The 23,329-nt window shown below is 47.0% G+C and overlaps 1 protein-coding gene across 1 annotated transcript in view; it reads right to left on the reverse strand.

Moving 5' to 3' along the window:
- The window catches only part of LOC132882571 (FACT complex subunit SPT16-like), a 36,168-nt gene extending 13,822 nt beyond the window's left edge, over positions 1–22,346 (reverse strand). The window contains exons 1-9 of the mRNA XM_060915663.1: positions 22,328–22,346; positions 21,425–21,537; positions 21,206–21,271; positions 18,117–18,212; positions 17,905–18,020; positions 17,587–17,740; positions 7,243–7,370; positions 6,509–6,771; positions 2,354–2,472 (exon numbers count right to left, since the gene is read on the reverse strand). Of these exons, the coding sequence (XP_060771646.1) occupies positions 2,354–2,472; positions 6,509–6,771; positions 7,243–7,370; positions 17,587–17,740; positions 17,905–18,020; positions 18,117–18,212; positions 21,206–21,271; positions 21,425–21,537; positions 22,328–22,346 (1,074 nt within the window). The remainder of the gene's footprint in view (positions 1–2,353; positions 2,473–6,508; positions 6,772–7,242; positions 7,371–17,586; positions 17,741–17,904; positions 18,021–18,116; positions 18,213–21,205; positions 21,272–21,424; positions 21,538–22,327) is intronic.
- Between the last annotated feature and the right edge of the window lie 983 nt (positions 22,347–23,329).

The raw sequence follows: 23,329 nt of genomic DNA on the forward strand, positions 1-23,329 counted from the left end.
CCCCACAACATCCAGAGACTTGAGATACTCAGGGCGGATCTCATCCACCCCCGGTGCCTTGCCACCGAGGAGCTTGCAAACCACCTCAGTGACTTCGGCTTGGGTAATGGACGAGTCCACCTCTGAGTCATCAGCCTCAGTCTCCTCAGTGGAAGACATGACGGTGGGATTGAGGAGATCCTCAAAGTATTCCTTCCACCGCCCGACAATGTCCCCAGTCGAGGTCAACAGCTCCCCACCCGCACTGTAAACAGTGTTGGCAGAGTACTGCTTCCCCCTCCTGAGGCGCCGGACGGTTTGCCAGAATTTCTTCGAGGCCGACCGATAGTCCTTCTCCATGGCCTCCCCGAACTCCTCCCAGTTCCGAGTTTTTGCCTCCGCAACTGCCCGAGCTGCAGCACGCCTGGCCTGCCGATACCCGTCGGCTGCCTCAGGAGTCCCGGAGGTCAACATGGCCCGATAGGACTCCTTCTTCAGCTTGACGGCATCCCTTACTTCCGGTGTCCACCACCGGGTTCGGGGATTGCCGCCACGACAGGCACCGGAGACCTTGCGGCCACAGCTCCGAACAGCTGCGTCCACAATGGAGGTAGAGAACATGGTCCACTCAGACTCAATGTCCCCCGCCTCCCTCGGAAGCTGGGAAAAGCTCTCCCCGGAGGTGGGAGTTAAAGACCTCCCCAACAGAGTGCTCGGCCAGACGTTCCCAGCAGACCCTCACCATACGTTTGGGCCTGCCAGGTCTGTCCAGCTTCCTCCTCCGCCAGCGGATCCAACTCACCACCAGGTGGTGATCAGTTGACAACTCAGCCCCCTCTCTTCACCCGAGTGTCCAAGACATAGGGTCGGAGATCAGATGACACGACTACAAAGTCGATCATCGACCTCCGACCTAAGGTGTCCTGGTGCCACGTGCACTTATGGACACCCCTATGCTCGAACATGGTGTTCGTTATGGACAAACTGTGACTAGCACAGAAGTCCAATAACAAAACACCACTCGGGTTCAGATCGGGGAGGCCGTTCCTCCCAACCACGCCCCTCCAGGTGTCACTGTCATCGCCCACGTGAGCATTGAAGTCCCCCAGTAGCACAATGGAGTCCCCAGTCTGAGCACCCCTCAGTACCTCTCCCAGGGACTCCAAGAAGGCCGGATACTCTATACTGCTATTTGGCCCGTAGGCACAAACAACAGCAAGAGCCCTCTCCCCAATCCGAAGGCGCAGAGAGGCGACCCTCTCGTTCACTGGGGTAAACTCCAACACATGGCGGCTGAGCTGGGGAGCTATAAGGAAGCCCACACCAGCCCGCCGCCGCTCACCATGGGCGACTCCAGAGAAGTGGAAAGTCCAGCCCCTCTCGAGGAGCTGGGTTCCAGAGCCCAAGCTGTGCGTGGAGGTGAGCCCGACTATCTCTAGCCGGTACCTCTCAACCTCCCGCACAAGCTCAGGCTCCTTCCCCCCCAGCGAAGTGACATTCCATGTCCCAACAGCCAGCCGCTGTGTCCGGGGGTCAGGTCGTCGAGGCCCCTGCCTTCGACTGCCACCCAATCCACACTGCACCAAACCCCTACTGCTACCTCTGTGGGTGGTGAACCCACAGGAGGTCGGGCCCACGTCGCCTCTTCGGGCTGAGCCCGGCCGGGCCCCATGGGCAAAGGCCCGACCACCAAGCGCTCGCATACGAGCCCCAACCCCGGGCCTGGCTCCAGGGTGGGGCCCCGGCTGCGTCCTACCCGGGCGACGTCACGGTCCTGGATTTTTTCTCCATAGGGGTTTTTTTGGTGAAAAAAAAAAAAAAAAAAAAACCCTCAAATATAATTTTTTTAAATTCCCATTTCATGCAGCATACAAGAGTCAAGGATGGAGATACTATCCACTCAAATTTATTAAAAAAAAAAGGTTCTGCGCATCTCCTTTAAATAGTTGTTTTTGCTTGGTATTTAGGCTAGTCTATTTCAAATGTGCAGTGAATCAATAGTTCGAGTTGAGCAATCATTCAAACATCTACCTTGAAATTTTAACTACCATAGTCTGCTACAATAGGGTCAGAAATTATTATACATATTCTTCCTTCTTGCAAAACTGGTCAAAGAATCAGCAAGAGAGAATGGTGACCCCAAATCTAACCCAAAAACTAAGACAGCCATTTTATCAAGAACTCTGCAGCCTTACATTACTGATCTTAATAGCCTGATGAAAACGGCATCTCTAGACAACTGAGAAGGAAAAAACACAAACACTAACTGCTCCAAACTGTAGCAACATTTCCAATTTTACTGACTAGTTTCATGCTTGGGAAACCATGTGGAAATTGTCCTGCACCAACATAAAAAGCATATACAGATGTGCACCTTGAGGTGGAAATGCAATACGATGATCATCTCTCCATCACATGGCTGGAATATGGCGTGCTTTATGTTGTTGTACAGGATGTCTACTTTATCACCGCGCACTGATGTGAAACGGAAACCTGTGAACAGGCAGATATGTTAGAATGTGACCCATCACAGGTGACATTACCATCCATGTGGAAGTTCCTTTTAACAGAAGACACCTACCTGTCCTTTATCAGCGAAAGCATACGTAGCCGCTTGTCACAGCTACAATTTACAGGTAACGAGTGTCCATAGTGCTGTGCAACCAATGACTTTAAAGGAAATGGTGCAGCCAAATTATTCTATTTATATACTCAGTCAGTTAAGCTGTTTTAGCTAGTCAGTTCGTGGCCAACATCGTGTGTTTTGTGAATTATCTATATTTTCACATTTGCACTGTTAAGAACAACTTTATTCATCACATGTACACTTGTGAAATTCCTCTCTGCATTTAACCCATCTGAAGCAGTGAACACACACCAGAGCAGTGGGCAGCCATGCTACAGCACCCAGGGAGCAGTTAGGGGTTCGGTGCCTCGCTCAAGACTGCCCCATGTTAACCTCTCTGCATGTCTTTGAGCTGTGGGGAAACCGGAGCACCCGGAGGAAACCCACGTAGACACAGGGAGAATATACAAACTCTACACAGAAAGGCCCCCGTCGGCTGCTAGGCTTTCAGAAGACTGAAATTTTTGTTCACTCTTGGCATATAATACATTGCCAGATATGGCTTTTTATTCTCTAAACTGGTTTAGGTTTGCATCATTAATAGGGATTGGTATTACAACCAAGGGCTTAGCCAGAAACCCATCACCCAGTCATTGTGACAGGCAGTTGCCAGTGGGTGACGGGCCAAAAATCTGACATGACGGGAATTTTTTTCGTCCTGCCCGTCACTGCTTTGTTAAAGCATTTACTCTCTGATCCATTGTATATTTTCGTTTCCATGGGAGATTTGACAACTCGTTTCATTTTTGGAGTGGTTATGGAAAAGACCGACTGCCGAAATACAGATACATCATTGGTCAATTGTATCATGTGACCAGCACAGAGTGCGTTCGCACCAGAGAACAGCCGACTTTGTTTCAAGCTATTCCAAAGATGATAGCAGGTGATGGCGAAAATCACAGGGTTTTTTGGGGGGCTCGTTGAAAGAAACTGCTTCCGTTTCACATGAGGGTCCTGTATGACCACCACCGTGTGAATTGACATCAGCATCAGAGAGCGAAGTGGAACAAGAAGAGTCGCCCGGGGGGGAAATAGTGTATTATTTATTTCCCCTGACAAGAGAAGAGGCAAAGCACATTGGTCCTTGGACAAATGGAGGGACTAGAAACTTCAGGTGAGCCCAAACAGATCACAATTCTCTTTACTTCAATTTCTTTCTTGCTAAAGTTTTCATATTTCACCATTTAGCCACTAGACAGTTCACTGCTAAGTGAAACCCCAATTACAAGTTGCAGGTGTTGAGAAACTTTATGCTGGTTAATAAATGACCATAGTGATATTTTGTATGCTTCGTTTGCATCATTTTAGCAGAAACCCCACATTATGGTACTGCCAGCATTTATTACGATGTCAAAACCTCCTTTGAAGCATGAAAGTACAGTGGGGCAAAAAAAGTATTAAGTCAGCCACCAATTGTGCAAGTTCCCCCACTTAAAAAGATGAGAGAGGCCTGTAATTTTCATCATAGGTACACTTCAACTATGAGAGACAGAATGGGGGGAAAGAATCCAGGAAATCACATTGTAGGATTTTTAATGAATTAATTGGTAAATTCCTCGGTAAAATAAGTATTTGGTCACCTACAAACAAGCAAGATTTCTGGCTCTCACAGACCTGTAACAACTTCTTTAAGAGGCTCCTCTGTCCTCCACTCGTTACCTGTATTAATGGCACCTGTTTGAACTCGTTATCAGTATAAAAGACACCTGTCCACAACCTCAAACAGTCACACTCCAAACTCCACTATGGCCAAGACCAAAGAGCTGTCAAAGGACACCAGAAACAAAATTGTAGACTTGCACCAGGCTGGGAAGACTGAATCTGCAATCGGTAAGCAGCTTGGTGTGAAGAAATCAACTGTGGGAGCAATTATTAGAAAATGGAAGACATACAAGACCACTGATAATCTCCCTCGATCTGGGGCTCCACGCAAGATCTCACCCAGTGGGGTCAAAATGATCACAAGAACGGTGAGCAAAAATCCCAGAACCACACGGGGGGACCTAGTGAATGACCTGCAGAGAGCTGGGACCAAAGTAACAAAGGCTACCATCAGTAACACACTACGCCGCCAGGGACTCAAATCCTGCAGTGCCAGACGTGTCCCCCTGCTTAAGCCAGTACATGTCCAGGCCCGTCTGAAGTTTGCTAGAGAACATTTGGATGATCCAGAAGAGGATTGGGAGAATGTCATATGGTCAGATGAAACCAAAATAGAACTTTCTGGTAAAAACTCAACTTGTCATGTTTGGAGGAGAAAGAATGCTGAGTTGCATCCAAAGAACACCATACCTACTGTGAAGCATGGGGGTGGAAACATCATGCTTTGGGGCTGTTTTTCTGCAAAGGGACCAGGACGACTGATCCGTGTAAAGGAAAGAATGAATGGGGCCATGTATCGTGAGATTTTGAGTGAAAACCTCCTTCCATCAGCAAGGGCATTGAAGATGAAACGTGGCTGGGTCTTTCAGCATGACAATGATCCCAAACACACCACCCGGGCAACGAAGGAGTGGCTTCGTAAGAAGCATTTCAAGGTCCTGGAGTGGCCTAGCCAGTCTCCAGATCTCAACCCCATAGAAAATCTTTGGAGGGAGTTGAAAGTCCATGTTGCCCAGCGACAGTCCCAAAACATCACTGCTCTAGAGGAGATTTGCATGGAGGAATGGGCCAAAATGCCAGCAACAGTGTGTGAAAACCTTGTGAAGAGTTACAGAAAACGTTTGACCTCTGTCATTGCCAACAAAGGGTTTATAACAAAGTATTGAGATGAACTTTTGTTATTGACCAAATACTTATTTTCCACCATAATTTGCAAATAAATTCTTTAAAAATCAGACAAATGTGATTTTCTGGATTTTTTTTTCTCATTCTGTCTCTCATAGTTGAAGTGTACTTATGATGAAAATTACAGGCCTCTCATCTTTTTAAGTGGGAGAACTTGCACAATTGATGACTGACTAAATACTTTTTTGCTGCACTGTATGTACGGTAAAATTAAGTCAGATTTTTGTTCACACTGTATAAGCTCATTTCATGTTTTTAGTGATGCTATTTTGAAATGTATGCTGACGGATGTTCTTAGTAAGCTAGATTTCTATTAAAAAAAAAACTTTTTTTATAGAATTCATTTTAACAGTGTTGTTACAGTTTTAGAAAAAAAAAAAGTTAATTAAACCCCGCCAAGCACATTCACACTGATTGTTCACGACTCCCACGTTTTCATTTCTGGCTAAGCCCTTGATTACAATCCAGTATTCAATGGCACCTGAATTATCAGATCTGCTTTCAATCTTGGAGAAATTAAGAAAATACATCTGATTATTATTGCTATACAAAACGTTACCTTGTACATTTGATCTCACAGCTCCATTTCTGATTAAGACATTCGTCTACGATGCATTTTCATTATTCCTACTTAAGAGAGCTCTCCCACTCGGAGCCTGTGCGCAAGGGGCGGGCCAGGGGCAGCTCTCACTCTCATACTGCAGCACAAACAGTAACCCTGCTCTCAGTGACGACAGCAGAGAGAACTGAAAATTCAAGTGTGGTTATACTTAGAGTTGATGTCGACGATGCGCAGCGTCAAGTCTTCTGCATGCAAGGGCGGAAACATGAGCGATCTGACGAAACATCTAGTCAGAGTCCATCCGATACAGATATTACACAAGTACCAATAAGAGTACCAGATTGATGAGGAGTATTCTAAGAGTGGTACCACCATTAAAATCTTCATGACACCCATCCCTAGTCATTATAGGCTGGCCTGTGGTCATGTTGTTGATATACTGTACTATTCTGCAGCTTTAGTTTCATGTGTGACGGTGCAGAAATTCCTGAAAAAAGTATAAAAATTAAAAGGACAATTAAAGAAAAGAAAAAAAAAAAAAACCTCGCTCTCACCATTGGTGTGTGCCTCTAATGAGCCCTGCATCCTCTTCTGCACAATATTAGGCCGAATGTAAAGGTCTTTGAGCTTAGGGTTACTGCGGTTCAAGTTGATGACTAGCGAGTCCTGCTTGACGATGCCTTCTTTCTCCTTTTCTTCAGCCTCACGCGTCTTGTAGCGTTTCTGCACCTCCTTGATTATACGGAAGGCATTTTGCAGGTTGGTGGAGGGCACGGACGTGTAACCAGGAGACTTCAGGTTTGAGGCACGGTACGTGCTAAGAGAAGGCAAAAACATCAATCACTATCAAATAAAAAAACTGGTCAAATATTATTTTGCCCAAGTAGAAAATTTAAGACAATGAAGGTACAGCCCTGAAAAAGCAGGTTTATAATTTCCAAATCAGTTTCACCACTTCACATCGCTCGAACCAAGACACCATGAAACGAAACTGCTACATTTACAGCCCTGGGCACATTATGAATTGTACACAACCACCATTCTCTTGAATTGAATACATTTTTGCCTTCTAAACTTCCAGAGGGGTGGGGGTGAGCCCAATAACACGACATTCCATCTTCCTCTCTCATCAGCCCCCCAGCAATCATCAAGCAAAAACTATAGGCTCAACCTGTTATTACATGCAAGTAGATAAATTTACAAAACACCGCATCCTGATGTCTGTTTTGCATGATCTTTAACCCAACTAGCGCAAACATAAAACAAAATGTAACAAAAGAGCACTCACATCTCTTTAACAAAGGTGGCCTCAGGGTTGGGGAAGATGTTGCCCTCGTGCCTCCCCAGAGAGCTGCCAGGCACGAAGAAGTTTATTCTCAAGTAGGTGTAGTCTCCCTCGACTGACATACTGATGTTCTAAAACACACAAACAAGACAATTTGGGCACATACCGTATTTTTCAGGCGATAAGGCACACCGGATTATATGCAGGGATCCCAGCAGTAATTGAAAAAAATAGAGGAATGTAAGAAACTATCAGCAGGGGTCAAAGGGGCTGCAAGCCCCCTGAAGCTGTTGAGATTTTAACATTTCAAAGATGCTATAGAGGTTTTCGACCCATGTGACCGTTGCCATGTCAACAAGTAGCCGGCGCCATTTTGACGGTCACAAATATGGCGACTACCGGTAGCGATACACTGTTGATCATGACGAAGTCTCATTGTCGAGTATTTTATCCGGCCTAGATGACGTGAGTAAGAAGCGATATCACCAGAAAATCAATGATGCTGGTGTACGTGATCCGTACACGTTACCAGGCTATCTTTTTCTGGCTTTGCAGCGCGGGTGATCTTCCTGACCTGCAGTCAGGTGTATGGGAAATACCAGGGAAAAAACATAAAAGAAAAAGGAGCGAGATGCAGAAAACACCTTCACTATCCAGCGACGTAGGGCATTTACAGGGCGAGCAGAGGGAGAGGTATTTGCAAAAATTGAGGTTAGCAGGCTTAGAGAACGACATTTACCTGCTTCCACCAGGATTGTTCACTGACGTGCGGAAGTACACGAAGCCCTCGTCTTTGGCCCACATGATCTGTATACCTATGTCGTTAAAAACCAGGTTGGGTAACATGCCTACATCAGCGGGTCGTCCCTGGAGCCGGTGGTCGCCATCTTATTACAGCTAAGGTTTGTTCACATTTTCATTTACTTTCGGTCCTCAGGATAAACAAAATGTTATTAAATGTCATTGAAATAACTCCTTAGTCTGTTGAGACATGGCCCGTTATAAATTTGCTGTTACCAGGCAATGACCAAGAACTGTATTATTAGGGTCGGTGTCTGTGTTGTAGCAGTGTACTAGCAGCTAGCTGTTAGCACTAGCTAATGTCAACAACAACAACAGTAGCTGGTATGTTACTGTAGCAATGTTTACGTTCAGTCATTTGGATGACTGTTAAAACCTTTCAGTCTCAAGTTTTTCCTTTACTGTATTTACTAGTTTACTGAGCTAGCGCGCTTGGGCAGGCTGGGAGCGAGCGCGCTAGCTCGGGCAGGCTGGGAGCATTAGCTTGACCTTCAAAATGGCGGGCACTGGGGCGTCACGTCACCTGTGACGTCACATCGAAAACCTCTATAGAACACATTTTTTACATAGATTTAACATAGAAAAGCAACAGAATTTAACAATAATGTGTATCTATTTGATGCCATATTTTGTAATCAATGACAATGACCCTAGGTAAGAGGCCAATAAGAGCTCATCACTGATGTCCAGCTGGACCTGAACATGCTAAGTTTTGATAATTATATTGCTTTGTCAAATATTAACTTGATCTATAAATGCCTGCATGGCCAAGCCCCTCAAGTGCTCTGTGACCTTATCCAACCAATGCAGGTTGTTGGGCGGTCCACCAGGGGTGCTGTAGCAGGGAACTGTAGGATACCCCACCGTAAAACATCCTTTGGTCAATCCTCATTCCTAATTAAAGGACTACATTTATGGAATAGTTTGCCCCCTGAAATCAAGGCCATTCATAATCATGGGTGGTTCAGGAGTCAGATGAAGGAGTTCCTAAAAAGCAACCAGGTATGTAGCCATGTGTGAATATGCATGTGTGTGCGTGTTGGGTGAGTAGGGTGGGGGATGTCGATTTTATGTGTGTGTGTGTAAGTGTGTGTGTGGTGATCTTAAGTGTGCTGGTGGGTTGGGGGATGTTAATTTTGAGTGTGTGTGTGTTTGAATTAGTGGGTGTGCGTGTGTGTTCGTGACAGTATGTTTATTATGTAGAGCAGGTGTAAAGAAAGGTAGGTAATGTCTGACCATTTTTATTAATTTTACTAATTTTATATTTAGTGGATGAATGGCTATGCAGATGGACATTGACATATGGTTAGTTATGTATATTGGCTGTATTTTAGATTGAATGAATGGCCTGGATTAATGGATAGGCTGCTTTTTAAAATAAATAGTTTTTTATATATTATTTTAAAAGCCCTTCTAGGGACGGGCATTGGAAATTAGCCTATGGCTATAAATGCTATGATGCCTACTGTTAGGCTGTTGCACAGCCTGCATGATCTGTATCTGTCCCTATCAAATAAACCATAACTAAACTAAACATAAGTGGCAAAAAAAAAAAATTATAAAAATTAGATGAAAATGTAGCTTTGAAGAATATACTTCTTCTAACCCGGACACTGTTACGCTATCTCTTTTATGGACGATATCTTTTTTCCACAACATATTCAGGGCTGTGAAATTGTAAATAAGAAATCCGAGGAAAAGGGGGGGGCATAGCCCCCCCAGCATAAGCCGGGGGTGTAACACCAAGCCATTTTAGGTGTTATATGGTGTATTCTGAGCATTGCCTGCAAGTAAAAAATTTATCTCAACAAGTAAATATTTGACTAGTCTTGGTCTTCATTTTGCCATATAAAATACCTATCAACAGTTTTCTCTTTTAAAATGAAAGATCCATGTAAAATACCTTGAAATATCTAATAAGTGCCCATGTATTTTATCTCTTAATCAAAATAAAAGTAAAAAAAATGTGTAAATAACAATTTAAAGAAATGTTAAAAGAAAACTTTGATAGGCCTTTCAAAATGACTGTGAAAAATCATGCTCAATATTTAAGTGAGAGATACCTGTTGTCTTCCAAATTACACTTAATTCTTGTATTATGTCCTGGCTTTTTCCAAGAATCTGTCACAATGTCTCTTGTCTACAGAGCAAAAGTTTAAAAAAAAACTAATGTTTCTTATCTAATATATTATTTACATCTTTTCTTTTACTTCTGGCTCCTTCTATTCCTCTTTGCGTCACTCCCAGCTATTTCTTTCAATTCATCTTTCAGTAAGGCTATTAGTTATTAGTTCTATAGTATTTGCATTCCTCTATTAAAGCTATTTACAAAAATGTTCATAGTCTGTCAAACAGCATCTAATGAAAGTCTTTTCATTTTCTTTTCTTTAACACCATCTCTTTCAGTTTTGCAAACTTGTTCTTTTTCATCTTTTCCTTCAGTCTGTCTGTGTGTTCTTTTCTAGCCCTCTTTGCATCTCTCTCAAACACCTCCTTAGCTTTCCTTTTTGATGGCATCTTAACTATGTCTGATCTTGCACCCTGTAAGTACAAAATTCACGTACGCGGTGCCAGGTCACGCAATAGCTATTTTTAGCTCTGTCATGCACTCCTGAGCAGTGTTGCCAGATACTGCTGACGTTTTCCAGCCCAAAATATGTTCAAAACCCACCAAAATGCACTTGAAACTGCCCAATCTGGCAACACTGCTCCTGAGTCACAGTCAAGACGTGTTCCACGCTCAGCTGGCATAAAACTCCACGAGTCCGGCTGTATTGAGCCGCCGGTCTCGTGCAAGGCGATTAAAACCGACTAGACCCCCCCCCCCCCCCCCCAATGATTTTAATGCAAAAATAGACGTTTTGTGGAGATGATATTTTTCGCGACAGAATCTGTGGAAATTTCACAGCCCTGCATATTGAATTAAGTTCAACGCATTAGAAACAAAAGCACGAATGGAGTTCAAACACATTTTCTAGCAAATGGGCGCAGCCATATTGTTTTCTCGTTCTATCGCATAGTCTCGCGGTATTTACATCAATTTAACTTCCGAGTGTTCCCGAATGTCAGCGAGAACAAACGAAGCTGACAAAAACATCGCTAAACAAGCAAACCAAATCAGAACGTATTCTGCTGGTCATTTTACTTAAACAAACATATTTTTAACGGATATACAAGAGATTTAAAAAAAAAAACACACAACACACCACCACTTTGGCTAGAAAAATAGCGGAATTCCGCTAAATAGCGGACGTCTGGGATCCCTGTATATGGCGCACTGAATTAACGTGTCTATGTTCACACATAAGGTGCACCGGATTGTAAGGCGCATTAAGCAAAACAACACAGTCCGGTAAATCAAACTTTATTCCACTCAGTTGTAACAACAAATACCGGTAGATGGTAGACTGTAGAGACGCTTCTTCCTGCTGGTCTCTGTTCAATAACCCACTGTTCAATTTTGTCCTCTAACTGTGGCCATCTCGCTTTGTTCCCGCGGAAGCTCTGTTTGGTCTTCTTTACTTGGCGCAATTCATCTTCTTGCTTCCTCCACTTCCGTACCATTGATTCATTGATGTTGAATTCTTTCGCGGCTGCTCTATTCCCATGTTCTGCTGCGTAGCTGATAGCTTGGAGTTTGAAACCCGCTTCGTAAGCATGCCTCTTAACAGGTGCCATTTTGGGGGTCCTTTTACGTACACACAAATGTACTGTAATATAATGTTGAAGCACAGTACGTATTACATATAAAAAGTGGCGGGGGTAAGCGTACTAAATACTGTTCTCTGATCAGTTTATTGTTGCTAGCGTGTACTCCGGGCCTGGGCTGCCTTACATGAATGCACTTCTAGTTTAGACATTACAGTCAGGCAGTCTTGTAGACTGCTCAGGGGTCCTGTTACAGGGCTGATCAGGTAGTGGCACAGCGTACCGTAATGCTCCGAATATCCATTGAGCGGAGCAGCTTCATTGCTTACCAAAGTCGTACTTGCACATTTCGACAAATTTTTGAGCGCATTGTACCCCATAAATTCGGTCAGTAAGCACAACAAGTAATCATACATAAGGCGTGCTGGATTATAAGGTGCGCTGTTAATTTTTGAGAAAATTTAAGGATTTTAAGTGCACCTTATAGTCCCAAAAATACGGTAATTTAAATTTTAACGCAGCCCTGATGTCACAGGACTGCGTTTAGCTACGCAAACAAAGATGACCACTCATCTTCAGAGAATATTACGACGCTGATAATATCCTTGAAGTCATCAACAATTATTTTGGAATGAATAAAACATCTGAAGTCAAAAACAGACAGAACAACAATGTTAATCCAAACACTTCTGATGCTCATCTTCACGGCATCATGTAGTACAAAAACGTAGTTGCTTTTGCCACCATGGACAAATCAAGTTAGTTAATAATATTAGAGCTTCTTTTTTCATCAAGAACAAACTCGTTCTTGTTTTCAAACGTAGGGTGGACAAAAACTCCTAGTGGTGCTTGTGGCAGCGGGGGCGTGGTCAAGCACCGGTCTGTGACAGGAGGGCGGAGTTGGGGAAGGTAAGTGGCAGAATCGCTTCACCTGAGTGTCATTAACCTGTGTTTTGTGTGTTCTCCCCAGTAAACCGCCCTATTTAAGGAGGGAGAGCGAGAGCAGAGGGAGAACCGGACGAGACGCTGTGTGTGTGTGTGTCTCTCGCGCTAGTGAAAACAGTGTTGCAACTCTGAAAAGTGTGGCAATAAAGCCGGTTAACAAACCTGATCTCTGTCCTGCCGTCCTCTGTGCTCCACCCACCCGCGATTCACTCTACAGTGGTGCCGAAACCCGGGACCGTGGAGCACCTGTCCTGCAGCCCCATGGAATCCTCCCCGTTCGCGGACTTGGTCCACGCCCTCGCCACGGCCCAGCAGAGCCAGCACCAGGCGCTCGTCACACTCCGGAAGGAGCAGGAGCGCCGCTTCGAAGCCCTGGTACTGGCTCAACAGGAAGACCGCGAGGCGTTCCGGCGCCTCCTCGCGTCGGCGGGGTCCACCAGCGCCCCGGCCGCGGGCCCATCTCCCATCACCTTGACTAAGATGGGCCCGCAGGACGACCCCGAGGCGTTCATCGCATTATTCGAACAGGTCGCCGAAGCCTCGGGGTGGCCGATGGAACAGCGCGCGGCGCGCCTCCTCCCCCTCCTGACGGGAGAGGCGCAGTTAGCCGCACTACAGCTCCCCGCCGACCACCGGCTGGCCTACGCCGACCTTCGCCGGGCTGTCCTCCAGCGCGTGGGGCGGACGCCGGAGCAGCAGCGCCAGCGCTTCCGCGCGCTGCGAATGGAGGAAGTCGGCAGCCCGTTTGCGTTCGGCCAGCAGCTCCGGGACGCCTGCTGGCGGTGGCTGAGGGCCGAAGATCGCGACGCCGAGGGGATCATCAACCAGGTGGCGCTGGAGCAGTTCATCGCCCGCCTACCCGCCGGAACCGCGGAGTGGGTCCAGTGCCACCGCCCGGCGTCGCTGGATCAGGCCGTAGGACTGGCGGAGGATCATCTGGCGGCTGTCCCGGCGGCAGGACAACGGATGTCTTCTTCTCTCTCCTCTTCTCTCTCTCTCTCTCTTCCCCCTCCTCCCGTGTCCCGTCCTCGCCCCATTCCCCCACCACGGAGGCGGGGGCCGGCCCCACCCCAGCCGGCCCGCCGCACCCGTGGTGCCCTCCCGTTTCTCCCTTCTATGTCTGTCTCTCCCCCCCCTCAGGTGAGTGACCCCCAGTCCACAGCTGCAGAGGGGAGGCCCGGGCCGGTTTGCTGGCGCTGCGGGGAACCGGGCCACCTGCAGCAACAGTGTGCCGCGATGGAGGTGGGGGCGGTGGTGCGGATCCCCGACGCGCCAGAGGCTGCCCTCGATCAGGCCGGAGCATATCGCATACCGGTAAGTGTACAAGGGGCGACCTATCAGGCGTTGGTGGATTCGGGTTGCAACCAGACCTCGATCCGCCAAAGCCTGGTGCAAGACGAGGCATTGGGGGGAGCACAAGGGGTGAAGGTGTTGTGTGTGCACGGGGATGTTCACTGCTACCCGTTGGTGTCGGTCCACATACATTTCAGAGGGGACAAATCTATAGTGAAGGCGGCGGTTAATCCTCGCCTTACCCACTCTTTAATCTTGGGGACTGATTGGCCGGGATTCCGGGGGTTGATGGCACACCTAGTAAAGAGTGGGTCCTGCCGGTTAGCCGGGGGGGGTCCCGGTGTCGTTTTGGCTGGAGCTGCGGTCGCAGGGCCGTCTACGTCATCTCCGCGACAGAGTGAGGGGCCCCCGGCTCCTCCTCTTTCTATTGGGGAATCCCTCGCGGATTTCCCACTGGAACAATCGCGAGACGAAACTCTGCGACACGCGTTTGACCAAGTGAGAGTAATCGATGGTCAAACGCTCCAGCCGAATGCCACCCCGACCTTCCCCTATTTTTCCATTTTAAAAGATAGGTTATACCGAGTGACGCAGGACACTCAGACGAAGGAGCGTGTCACCCAGTTGTTAATTCCAAAGAGCCGTCGGGAATTGGTATTCCAGGCGGCTCACTTTAATCCCATGGCGGGACACCTCGGGCAGGATAAAACACTCGCCCGGATAATGGCCCGATTCTATTGGCCGGGGATTCGCGGCGACGTCCGTAAGTGGTGTACGGCGTGCCGCGAATGTCAGTTAGTAAACCCAGCGGCCATTCCAAAAGCGCCCTTGCGCCCCCTACCATTAATCGAGACCCCGTTTGAACGAATTGGGATGGATCTCGTCGGGCCATTAGATCGGTCAACACGAGGGTACCGCTTTATATTGGTTCTGGTGGACTATGCAACGCGATACCCGGAAGCGGTGCCTCTTCGCAATATCTCCGCACGTAGTATTGCAGAGGCTCTCTTCCACGTCATCTCCCGGGTCGGAATCCCGAAAGAGATTCTGACTGATCAAGGCACCTCGTTTATGTCACGAACACTGGCCGAACTGTATGGGCTACTGGGTATTAAGCCGATCCGCACCAGCGTGTATCACCCACAAACGGACGGTTTAGTCGAACGGTTCAACCGCACCCTCAAGAATATTATCAAAAAATTCGTAAGTGAGGACGCACGTAACTGGGATAAGTGGCTCGAACCCTTGTTGTTTGCAGTGCGAGAGGTCCCCCAAGCCTCCACGGGGTTCTCCCCATTTGAATTACTGTATGGGCGTAAGCCGCGCGGCATCTTAGATGTACTGCGGGAAAATTGGGAGGAGGGACCTTCGCAGAGCAAAAATGAAATTCAATACGTTATGGATCTGCGTGCAAAACTCCACACGCTCACCCACTTAACTCAGGAGAATTTGCGGCAGGCCCAGGAACGGCAAACCCGCCTGTACAACAAGGGCACGCGCCTTAGAGAGTTCACTCCGGGAGATAAGGTACTCGTCCTGTTGCCCACGTCGAGCTCCAAATTAATCGCCAAGTGGCAAGGGCCCTTCGAGGTCACACGGCGAGTCGGGGATGTCGACTATGAGGTTAGGCGAACGGACAGGGAGGGGGCGCTACAGATCTACCACCTCAATCTGCTGAAGCTCTGGAATGAGGAGGTCCCCGTGGCGTTGGTGTCGGTAGTTCCGGAGAAGGCGGAGCTGGGGCCGGAGATCCAAAAAGGGTCATTGGCATCTCGCACCTCTCCGGTCCCCTGTGGAGACCACCTCTCCCCGACCCAACTCACGGAGGTCGCCCAGTTGCAGGCCGAGTTTTCGGATGTGTTCTCGCCCCGGCCCGGACGCACCAACCTCATAGAACACCACATAGAGACGCCCCCGGGGGTGGTAGTGCGTAGCCGACCTTATAGATTACCCGAACACAAAAAAAAGGTGGTTCGGGAAGAACTTCAGGCCACGCTCGAAATGGGCATCGTCGAGGAGTCCCACAGTGACTGGAGCAGCCCGGTGGTCTTGGTTCCCAAGGCCGACGGCTCGGTCCGGTTCTGCGTGGACTATAGAAAAGTCAATGCGGTGTCTAAATTCGACGCGTACCCAATGCCTCGTATTGATGAGCTGCTTGATCGACTAGGCACGGCTCGCTTTTACTCGACACTGGATTTGACGAAGGGATATTGGCAGATCCCCTTGACTCCATTATCCCGGGAAAAAACGGCCTTTTCCACACCGTTCGGCTTACACCAGTTCGTCACACTTCCGTTTGGGCTGTTTGGGGCGCCCGCTACGTTTCAGCGGCTGATGGACCGGATCCTCCGGCCCCACGCCACCTATGCGGCCGCTTATTTAGACGACATAATCATTTATAGTAATGACTGGCAGCGGCACCTGCAACACCTGAGGGCCGTCCTTAGGTCGCTGAGGCGGGCGGGGCTCACTGCCAACCCGAAGAAGTGTGCGATTGGGCGGGTGGAAGTATGGTATCTGGGCTTCCACTTGGGTAACGGGCAGGTGCGTCCCCAAATTAATAAGACAGCAGCGATTGCGGCCTGCCCGAGACCCAAGACCAAAAAGGGGGTGAGACAGTTCCTGGGGCTGGCTGGCTATTATCGTAGGTTCATACCTAATTATTCGGACGTCACCAGCCCGCTGACTGACCTCACTAAAAAGGGGGCGCCAGACCCGGTCCAGTGGACGGAGCAGTGCCAGCGGGCTTTCTCTGAGGTAAAGGCTGCACTGTGTGGGGGGCCACTTTTGCACTCCCCTGACTTCTCTCTCCCCTTTTTGTTGCAGACGGATGCGTCGGACAGAGGGCTGGGGGCCGTTTTGTCCCAGCAGGTGGGGGGAGAGGACCGCCCAGTGTTGTACATCAGCCGGAAGCTGTCAGTGCGTGAGGGGCGCTACAGCACTATCGAGAAGGAGTGCCTGGCCATCAAGTGGGCGGTCCTCGCCCTCCGTTACTACCTGCTGGGGCGCTCTTTCACCCTCTGTTCGGACCACGCGCCCCTCCAGTGGCTCCACCGCATGAAGGATGCCAACGCGCGGATCACCCGTTGGTATCTGGCGCTCCAACTTTTCAACTTCAAGGTGGTCCACAGGCCGGGGGCGCAGATGGTCGTGGCGGACTTCCTCTCCCGTCAAGGGGGGGGGAGTCGGCTGCGGGCCGGACGGGCGCCCGGCCTGAGTCGGGCGGTGGGGGTATGTGGCAGCGGGGGCGTGGTCAAGCACCGGTCTGTGACAGGAGGGCGGAGTTGGAGAAGGTAAGTGGCAGAATCGCTTCACCTGAGTGTCATTAACCTGTGTTTTGTGTGTTCTCCCCAGTAAACCGCCCTATTTAAGGAGGGAGAGCGAGAGCAGAGGGAGAACCGGACGAGACGCTGTGTGTGTGTGTGTCTCTCGCGCTATTGAAAACAGTGTTGCAACTCTGAAAAGTGTGGCAATAAAGCCGGTTAACAAACCTGATCTCTGTCCTGCCGTCCTCTGTGCTCCACCCACCCGCGATTCACTCTACAGTGCTATATTGCTTTAAGAGAATGGGACTTTCGATATAGCCCAGTCTGTGCAGATCATCATGAGATTACACAATACTACTGCTGCTCCTCAGAACAGACGTGCTGTACAGGATACCTTAATGGTGGCGATGTGGAAGGGTGTTGCTATGCCAAACACCGGCATGATGACGGTCTCGTACTTCTTGTCGATATAAAGCTTCATGTCCCGAATATCCTTCTCGCGAGGCATCTGGGAAACGTTCTTGTAAGACACGTTCGACTTTCTGGCCCTAAGAATATTGAAAAGCGAGGGTGTTAAACACTGCTATGGAACCCATGAAGACAATCTATATTCAGTGTTAGTAAGCTGGGTAAGTGAACAGAGATTCAATTCAAAAGCACTTTCGGCTTTGCTGTTCATATTGTTGAGCAAAGTAAACGTGCGTTCTCTTACTTTTGAACCTGCTGTTCGCCCTTCTGTTCTGTTAGACGCCTCTTGGCCTCTTCGTTCATCTGATTAGCCAATTCCCTTTGATGGGCTCGCCGCTTCTCTTCTGCCGTCATCTCATTCTAACCAATTTAAATAAAGTGTTCGTTCTTTTATCGACTTGAGTATTATACACAGCTTCGTGAATAAGAAACAGCAAAACACAAAAAGGCGCTCACCCTGGTCCTGTCAGCCAACAGGGCAGCACGTGCTCCTTTACCCAGTAGTTCCTCAGCATTATTTTCTTCTTCCTCTTCATCTTCCTCATCATCATTCTACATGAAGAGAGAGAATATGGATGGTATATAATACCAGGGTGTCTACAGGTTTGTTCAAGTTAAATTTAAGACTTTTTCATACCATGTTCCAAAAAAAAATTAAGACCAAATCTAAGGCCGAATCCCATTTCACCCCTTGGACCAACCCCTTGGCCCTTCCCCTCCATTTTGCGCGTTCACGTGAAGGGGTAGGGGTATCCCAATCCCAGTTAACGCGGAGGGGTAGGGGAAGGGGTAGGGCTTCTGTACCCCTCCAAACGGAGATTTTCCTGGAGCTGACTCCGAACGAAGGGGTTTGAGTGATTTCCCACAATGCCATGCGGATTTCAGCGAGATTTCATGCGGATTTCAGGAAGATGGCGGTTCCCGCGGCGAAAGATTGTCATAAATGTATTTTCTCCATTATTTACGTGTTTTAAGTTGTTATCCAGAGGAAACACGCTGCTTGATTCGCTTTCGAGCTGAGAATGAGCAGCGATTTCTGAAATCCAAGCTGCTGCTAAAAAGCTTTGGGAGTGAGTATTGTTTTCGGTTGCTTTACTGCGTACGTTTTGTTCTGTTATTCTCGCTTTTATTGTTTACATGAGTGTTCTGACACCTCATTCTGTTGGATGTGGTGCACGAAGCGCCAAAGATATCCCATTCAGTGGTGTTAGTTAACAAATCACACCCTGCCAGCAGAGATTTCTGGTTCTGGCTCTGACTGTAGCGGCTGGTCGCAGCCAATGACGCATTTGGTCGCGTTTTGCTAACGTAAACGCTGACGGAGGTACGCGATGACGTATGCGATCGTTGAAGGGCTATCCCAATACGTAAGGGTTGAATTTCAAGCCCTATCCCTTGTAGCTCAGTTTCAAGGGGAAGGGCCAAGGGGAAGGCGGAGGGGAAGGGGTAGGGGTAGAAATTAGAATTGGGATTGGGCCTAAAAGTCACGCAAAAAACATACTCTTTTGAAAAAAAAAAAACTATACAATTTAATGTAACTTACTGTTCTTGTAAACGTTCACCAGAAAACACTATTCTAGTAGCCTAATAAACTAGACCCACCCGCCTAACGGCCAAAAATATTTTTTGCCTACAAGTGGGTCTAGCCTCGCCCCATATCAACAAAACACCCCGGGCATCAAATCGTGCCCGCCAATCACAACGCAAGGTTTTTGTTTGGATTCTTTGGGCGGGCTTTTGCAGGAGTGACAAGGCTGCGCGACGCTGGAGAAAGCACAACAGGAAAGATGGCTACAGCTAGTGAACAGTGCGCGTTTGACTCCGCTTTGGAATCAGTTTTAGAAGAATTAGACTTGGAGTTTTCATTGAAACATGAGCAGGAAGAGGCTCTCCGCTCATTCCTTTTCAAGAAGGACGTTTTCGCTGTTTTGACGACCGGCTATGGCAAAAGTCTGATCTACCAGCTGGCTCCACTGGTAGCCAAAAGGATGGGGCTAGTTTGTGCAGTACGAAGAATTAATAAACAGCTTTGAAACATTACTTTTTGATTGTTTCTTATTTTCCCGTTATTTTAAATTTAAGGGAAATTATTTCACCAAACACCACTAAATAAAAATAAAAACTCTCAAACAGTTTAAGCAAACCCTTGAAAAACACTTGGAAAAAAAAAAGTGTATGTTAAGTATGTGGTACAGACTCCAAACTTGGTCATTATCTCCAGACTTCTTAATATCTAGAACCTGTTAATTAATACGCATTTTGAAAAAATATTTATTTCAAGGCCTCCCCCACTGCTTTCTGTCGCTCTGACTACGTCACAGTTGCGCTGATTGGTCAGAGCGTTGGCCTATACGCACAGAGACAGTTTGAAAGACAGCGGGTTGTTCCTCCCACACCCTTCGGAAATGTCTACGAGCGAGGCCAGACTAAATATTCACATTTAGTCTGGCTTGCCAGGCTACTATTCTAGTAGAAGTACTTCATTTCTTTTCCTTGACAGGCATTCACACACTCAGAACACAATATAATGATAAACTTGTAACTATGTGACAATCAGAATGCAGTCACAACGTTTGAATCCAATGCAACAATGTGAAAATGTGAATGAAGTCTCACAGAATCCAATGCAACAGTTTTCTTTAACTATTATTTTCCTTGCTTGGGGAGTCAGATTGTAAGCAGAATTGTTCAATTCCATTTTTGGTCAAACAACAATGCAGAAAACAACAGTTAAACAATGTGAATGCACATACACCTGAAACTTCGGCTCACTCACTTGAAAGGTATGCTCACTTGCACTTCTTAAAACACTTGGAACGATACCCACACACAAACAATACTATTCTCTCACATGCACACAATAGAACATATTCTCTCTCTCACACACACACACACACACACACAATATTCTCTTACATCTCGCAGATCTGTCCTCTTCTCCATGACCGTTAGTGGTGGCAGCGCTGAAGTCAGATATTTGAGGCTGATGCTCGCGGCCTTTAGCAAAAGCAACGTGCTTGGCGCTCTTCATATGAGAGTCCACCGCTCTTATCCCCATTGTGCCCAACTTAAAAGTCTTACAGCATGCTACACAGTATGCCTCGCTGGCATCTTGGGGTACAGCTTTCAGCCACCACGAGTATTTTGCATCTTGCAGCCAGTTATCATTAAATTTACATGTACCCATTGTGGCTCGGACTACCCTCCATCAACAGATCAGGCACGGAGTGGTTGTCAAGCACGCGTGTGTCTAGCAACCGGTGGATTCGGAGCCTGTGTGGTATAATTGTGAGCATCAAAAACGATTAAACTTTTTCCCCATCCAAAGTGTACCACATTTTAACGATATGACTGAGTAAAATCTCCATAAATTTAAGATTGAAAATTTAAGACCACGGGGTTTGAAATTTAAGACAACTTAAGACTTTATGGCCTTATTTTAGGAAAATTAAACTTAAGACTTTTTAAGGACCCGCGGCCACCCTGAATACACACACAACTTCAAGTTGCCTCCGTACACGGAACATTTTTATAAAATAACGTACCTTGAGGAAAATTCCAACATTCTTGATCTTCTTTTTGACAGGCGTTAGAATGATGGCTGGATCCTCCTACAAGATATCAGAAAGATGCCATTTGCACCCAACCATGTGATACATTTTGTATTTACAAACGCATGTTCAGTTAGCTAGACTTCATTTCCCCTTCAATTACATGAAAGATGGCAGCCATAAACTTCATCTGGAGAGGTCAATGCAGCTTACCTCGTTGATCAAAACCGTGTCTCCAATGAACAGGGCATACTTCTTCTGTTCCTCCTTCTTTCCCTCGCTGTTCATCATGTCCGCAAATCCCAGACTCACGCTCAACACCATGCCTACACACATACAAGTCACAATAAAAGCTTACTGCTGAATCACTTTACTTCACGACAACCACCGTTTTGTTGAATCGGACACACCAACAAACCTGCTTCTGATTCACAGACCTACTGTACAGCATGGAAGCAAGCAGTGATTTGATCACAACTGATGACAGTTTCAGCTAAGAGGCAGTAAGCCAATTAAAAAGGGGGGGGGGGAGAAATCACAGGAAATAAGCCAGTTGACAACCATTACTGACATAGGCAACATCTAACCGTGTGTGGACGGTTACAGATCATATTGAATCAAATGTGTGATTATCAAGCTATTTGGAACACCCTGAATGATGAACAAGAGTACTCTAAGAGCGCAATATCCCCCGCTGGCAACTATGCCATAACTCTGGTAAAATGCGACCGAATTGAACAAAATTGCAATATGTATACTACCGACATATACCAAAGAATCCTGTCAAGTTTCGTGAAATTGCTCCAAAAACAGAGAGGAGTTGATTTCTGTTCAGCCTGCCGGCCGGGAGCTAGCACACGCTAGCTCAGTAAACTAGTAAATCCAGTAAAGGAAAAACTTGAGACTGAAAGGTTTTAACAGTCATCCAAATGACTGAACGTAAACATTGCTACAGTAACATACCAGCTACTGTTGTTGACATTAGCTAGCTTGCCGTCCAAAATGGCGGACACCGGGGCGTCACGTGACCCTGTGATGTCAGGTGAAATACCTCAATAGTGGCCGAGATAGTAGCTAAGTCTAAGAAGCCACACACGATTGCTGAGACGGTCATACTGCCAGCATGCACAGCCATCGTAGACAAAATGCTCGGCCTGCAAGCAGCAAAAGAAATTGCAAAGGTACCACTGTTGGCTGTACAACTGGAAGGCGAATCAATGATATGTCTGCATAATATCTGAAGAAGAAACTAAAAGTAGATAAACTAAGAACATACTGTCTTTTCAAAGCACATCTTGTGAACAAACCACTCAAATTTTTTAGTTAAAATATCTTGCACATGGAGTACTGATGAAAGGAAAGGGCTACATTTCTATTGCACATTTTTGGTATTAAGATTTAACACGGGGCGGCATGGTGGTGTAGTGGTTAGCGCTGTCACCTCACAGCAAGAAGGTCCTGGGTTCGAGCCCTGTGACTGGCGAGAGCCTTTCTGTGCGGAGTTTGCATGTTCTCCCCGTGTCCGCGTGGGTTTCCTCCGGGTGCTCTGGTTTCCCCCACAGTCCAAAGACATGCAGGTTAGGTTAACTGGTGACTCTAAATTGACCGTAGGTGTGAATGTGAGTGTGAATGGTTGTCTGTGTCTATGTGTCAGCCCTGTGATGACCTGGCGACTTGTCCAGGGTGTACCCCGCCTTTCGCCCGTAGTCAGCTGGGATAGGCTCCAGCTTGCCTGCGACCCTGTAGAACAGGATAAAGCGGCTAGAGATAATGAGATGAGATGTAATGAATATAGAATATATGAAAGTTTACCTTTTTGAATTAAATTATGAAAAAAAGGAACTTTTTCATGGTATTCTAATTTTTTGAGATGCACTAGTATTATGAAAACTATTAACCTACTATCTACATAAAGTATTTTGATATGAAAGCACATTTTTAATTTAACCAAGTGTCCTGTATCATAAATACATGTCTGCCATTTTGCAACAAACTAAAACACCTCTGGATCCCCTACGTTTGTGTGAAGCCCCAAACGTTTACAACATCTCGCTTTGCCCCTGATTAACACATTGTTTTAGAGGAACAAAATGAAAAACGTGATCAAAACAAAAAAAA

The sequence above is a fragment of the Neoarius graeffei genome, chromosome 3 (assembly GCF_027579695.1).
Source record: "Neoarius graeffei isolate fNeoGra1 chromosome 3, fNeoGra1.pri, whole genome shotgun sequence".
Classification (NCBI taxonomy): Eukaryota; Metazoa; Chordata; class Actinopteri; order Siluriformes; family Ariidae; genus Neoarius; species Neoarius graeffei.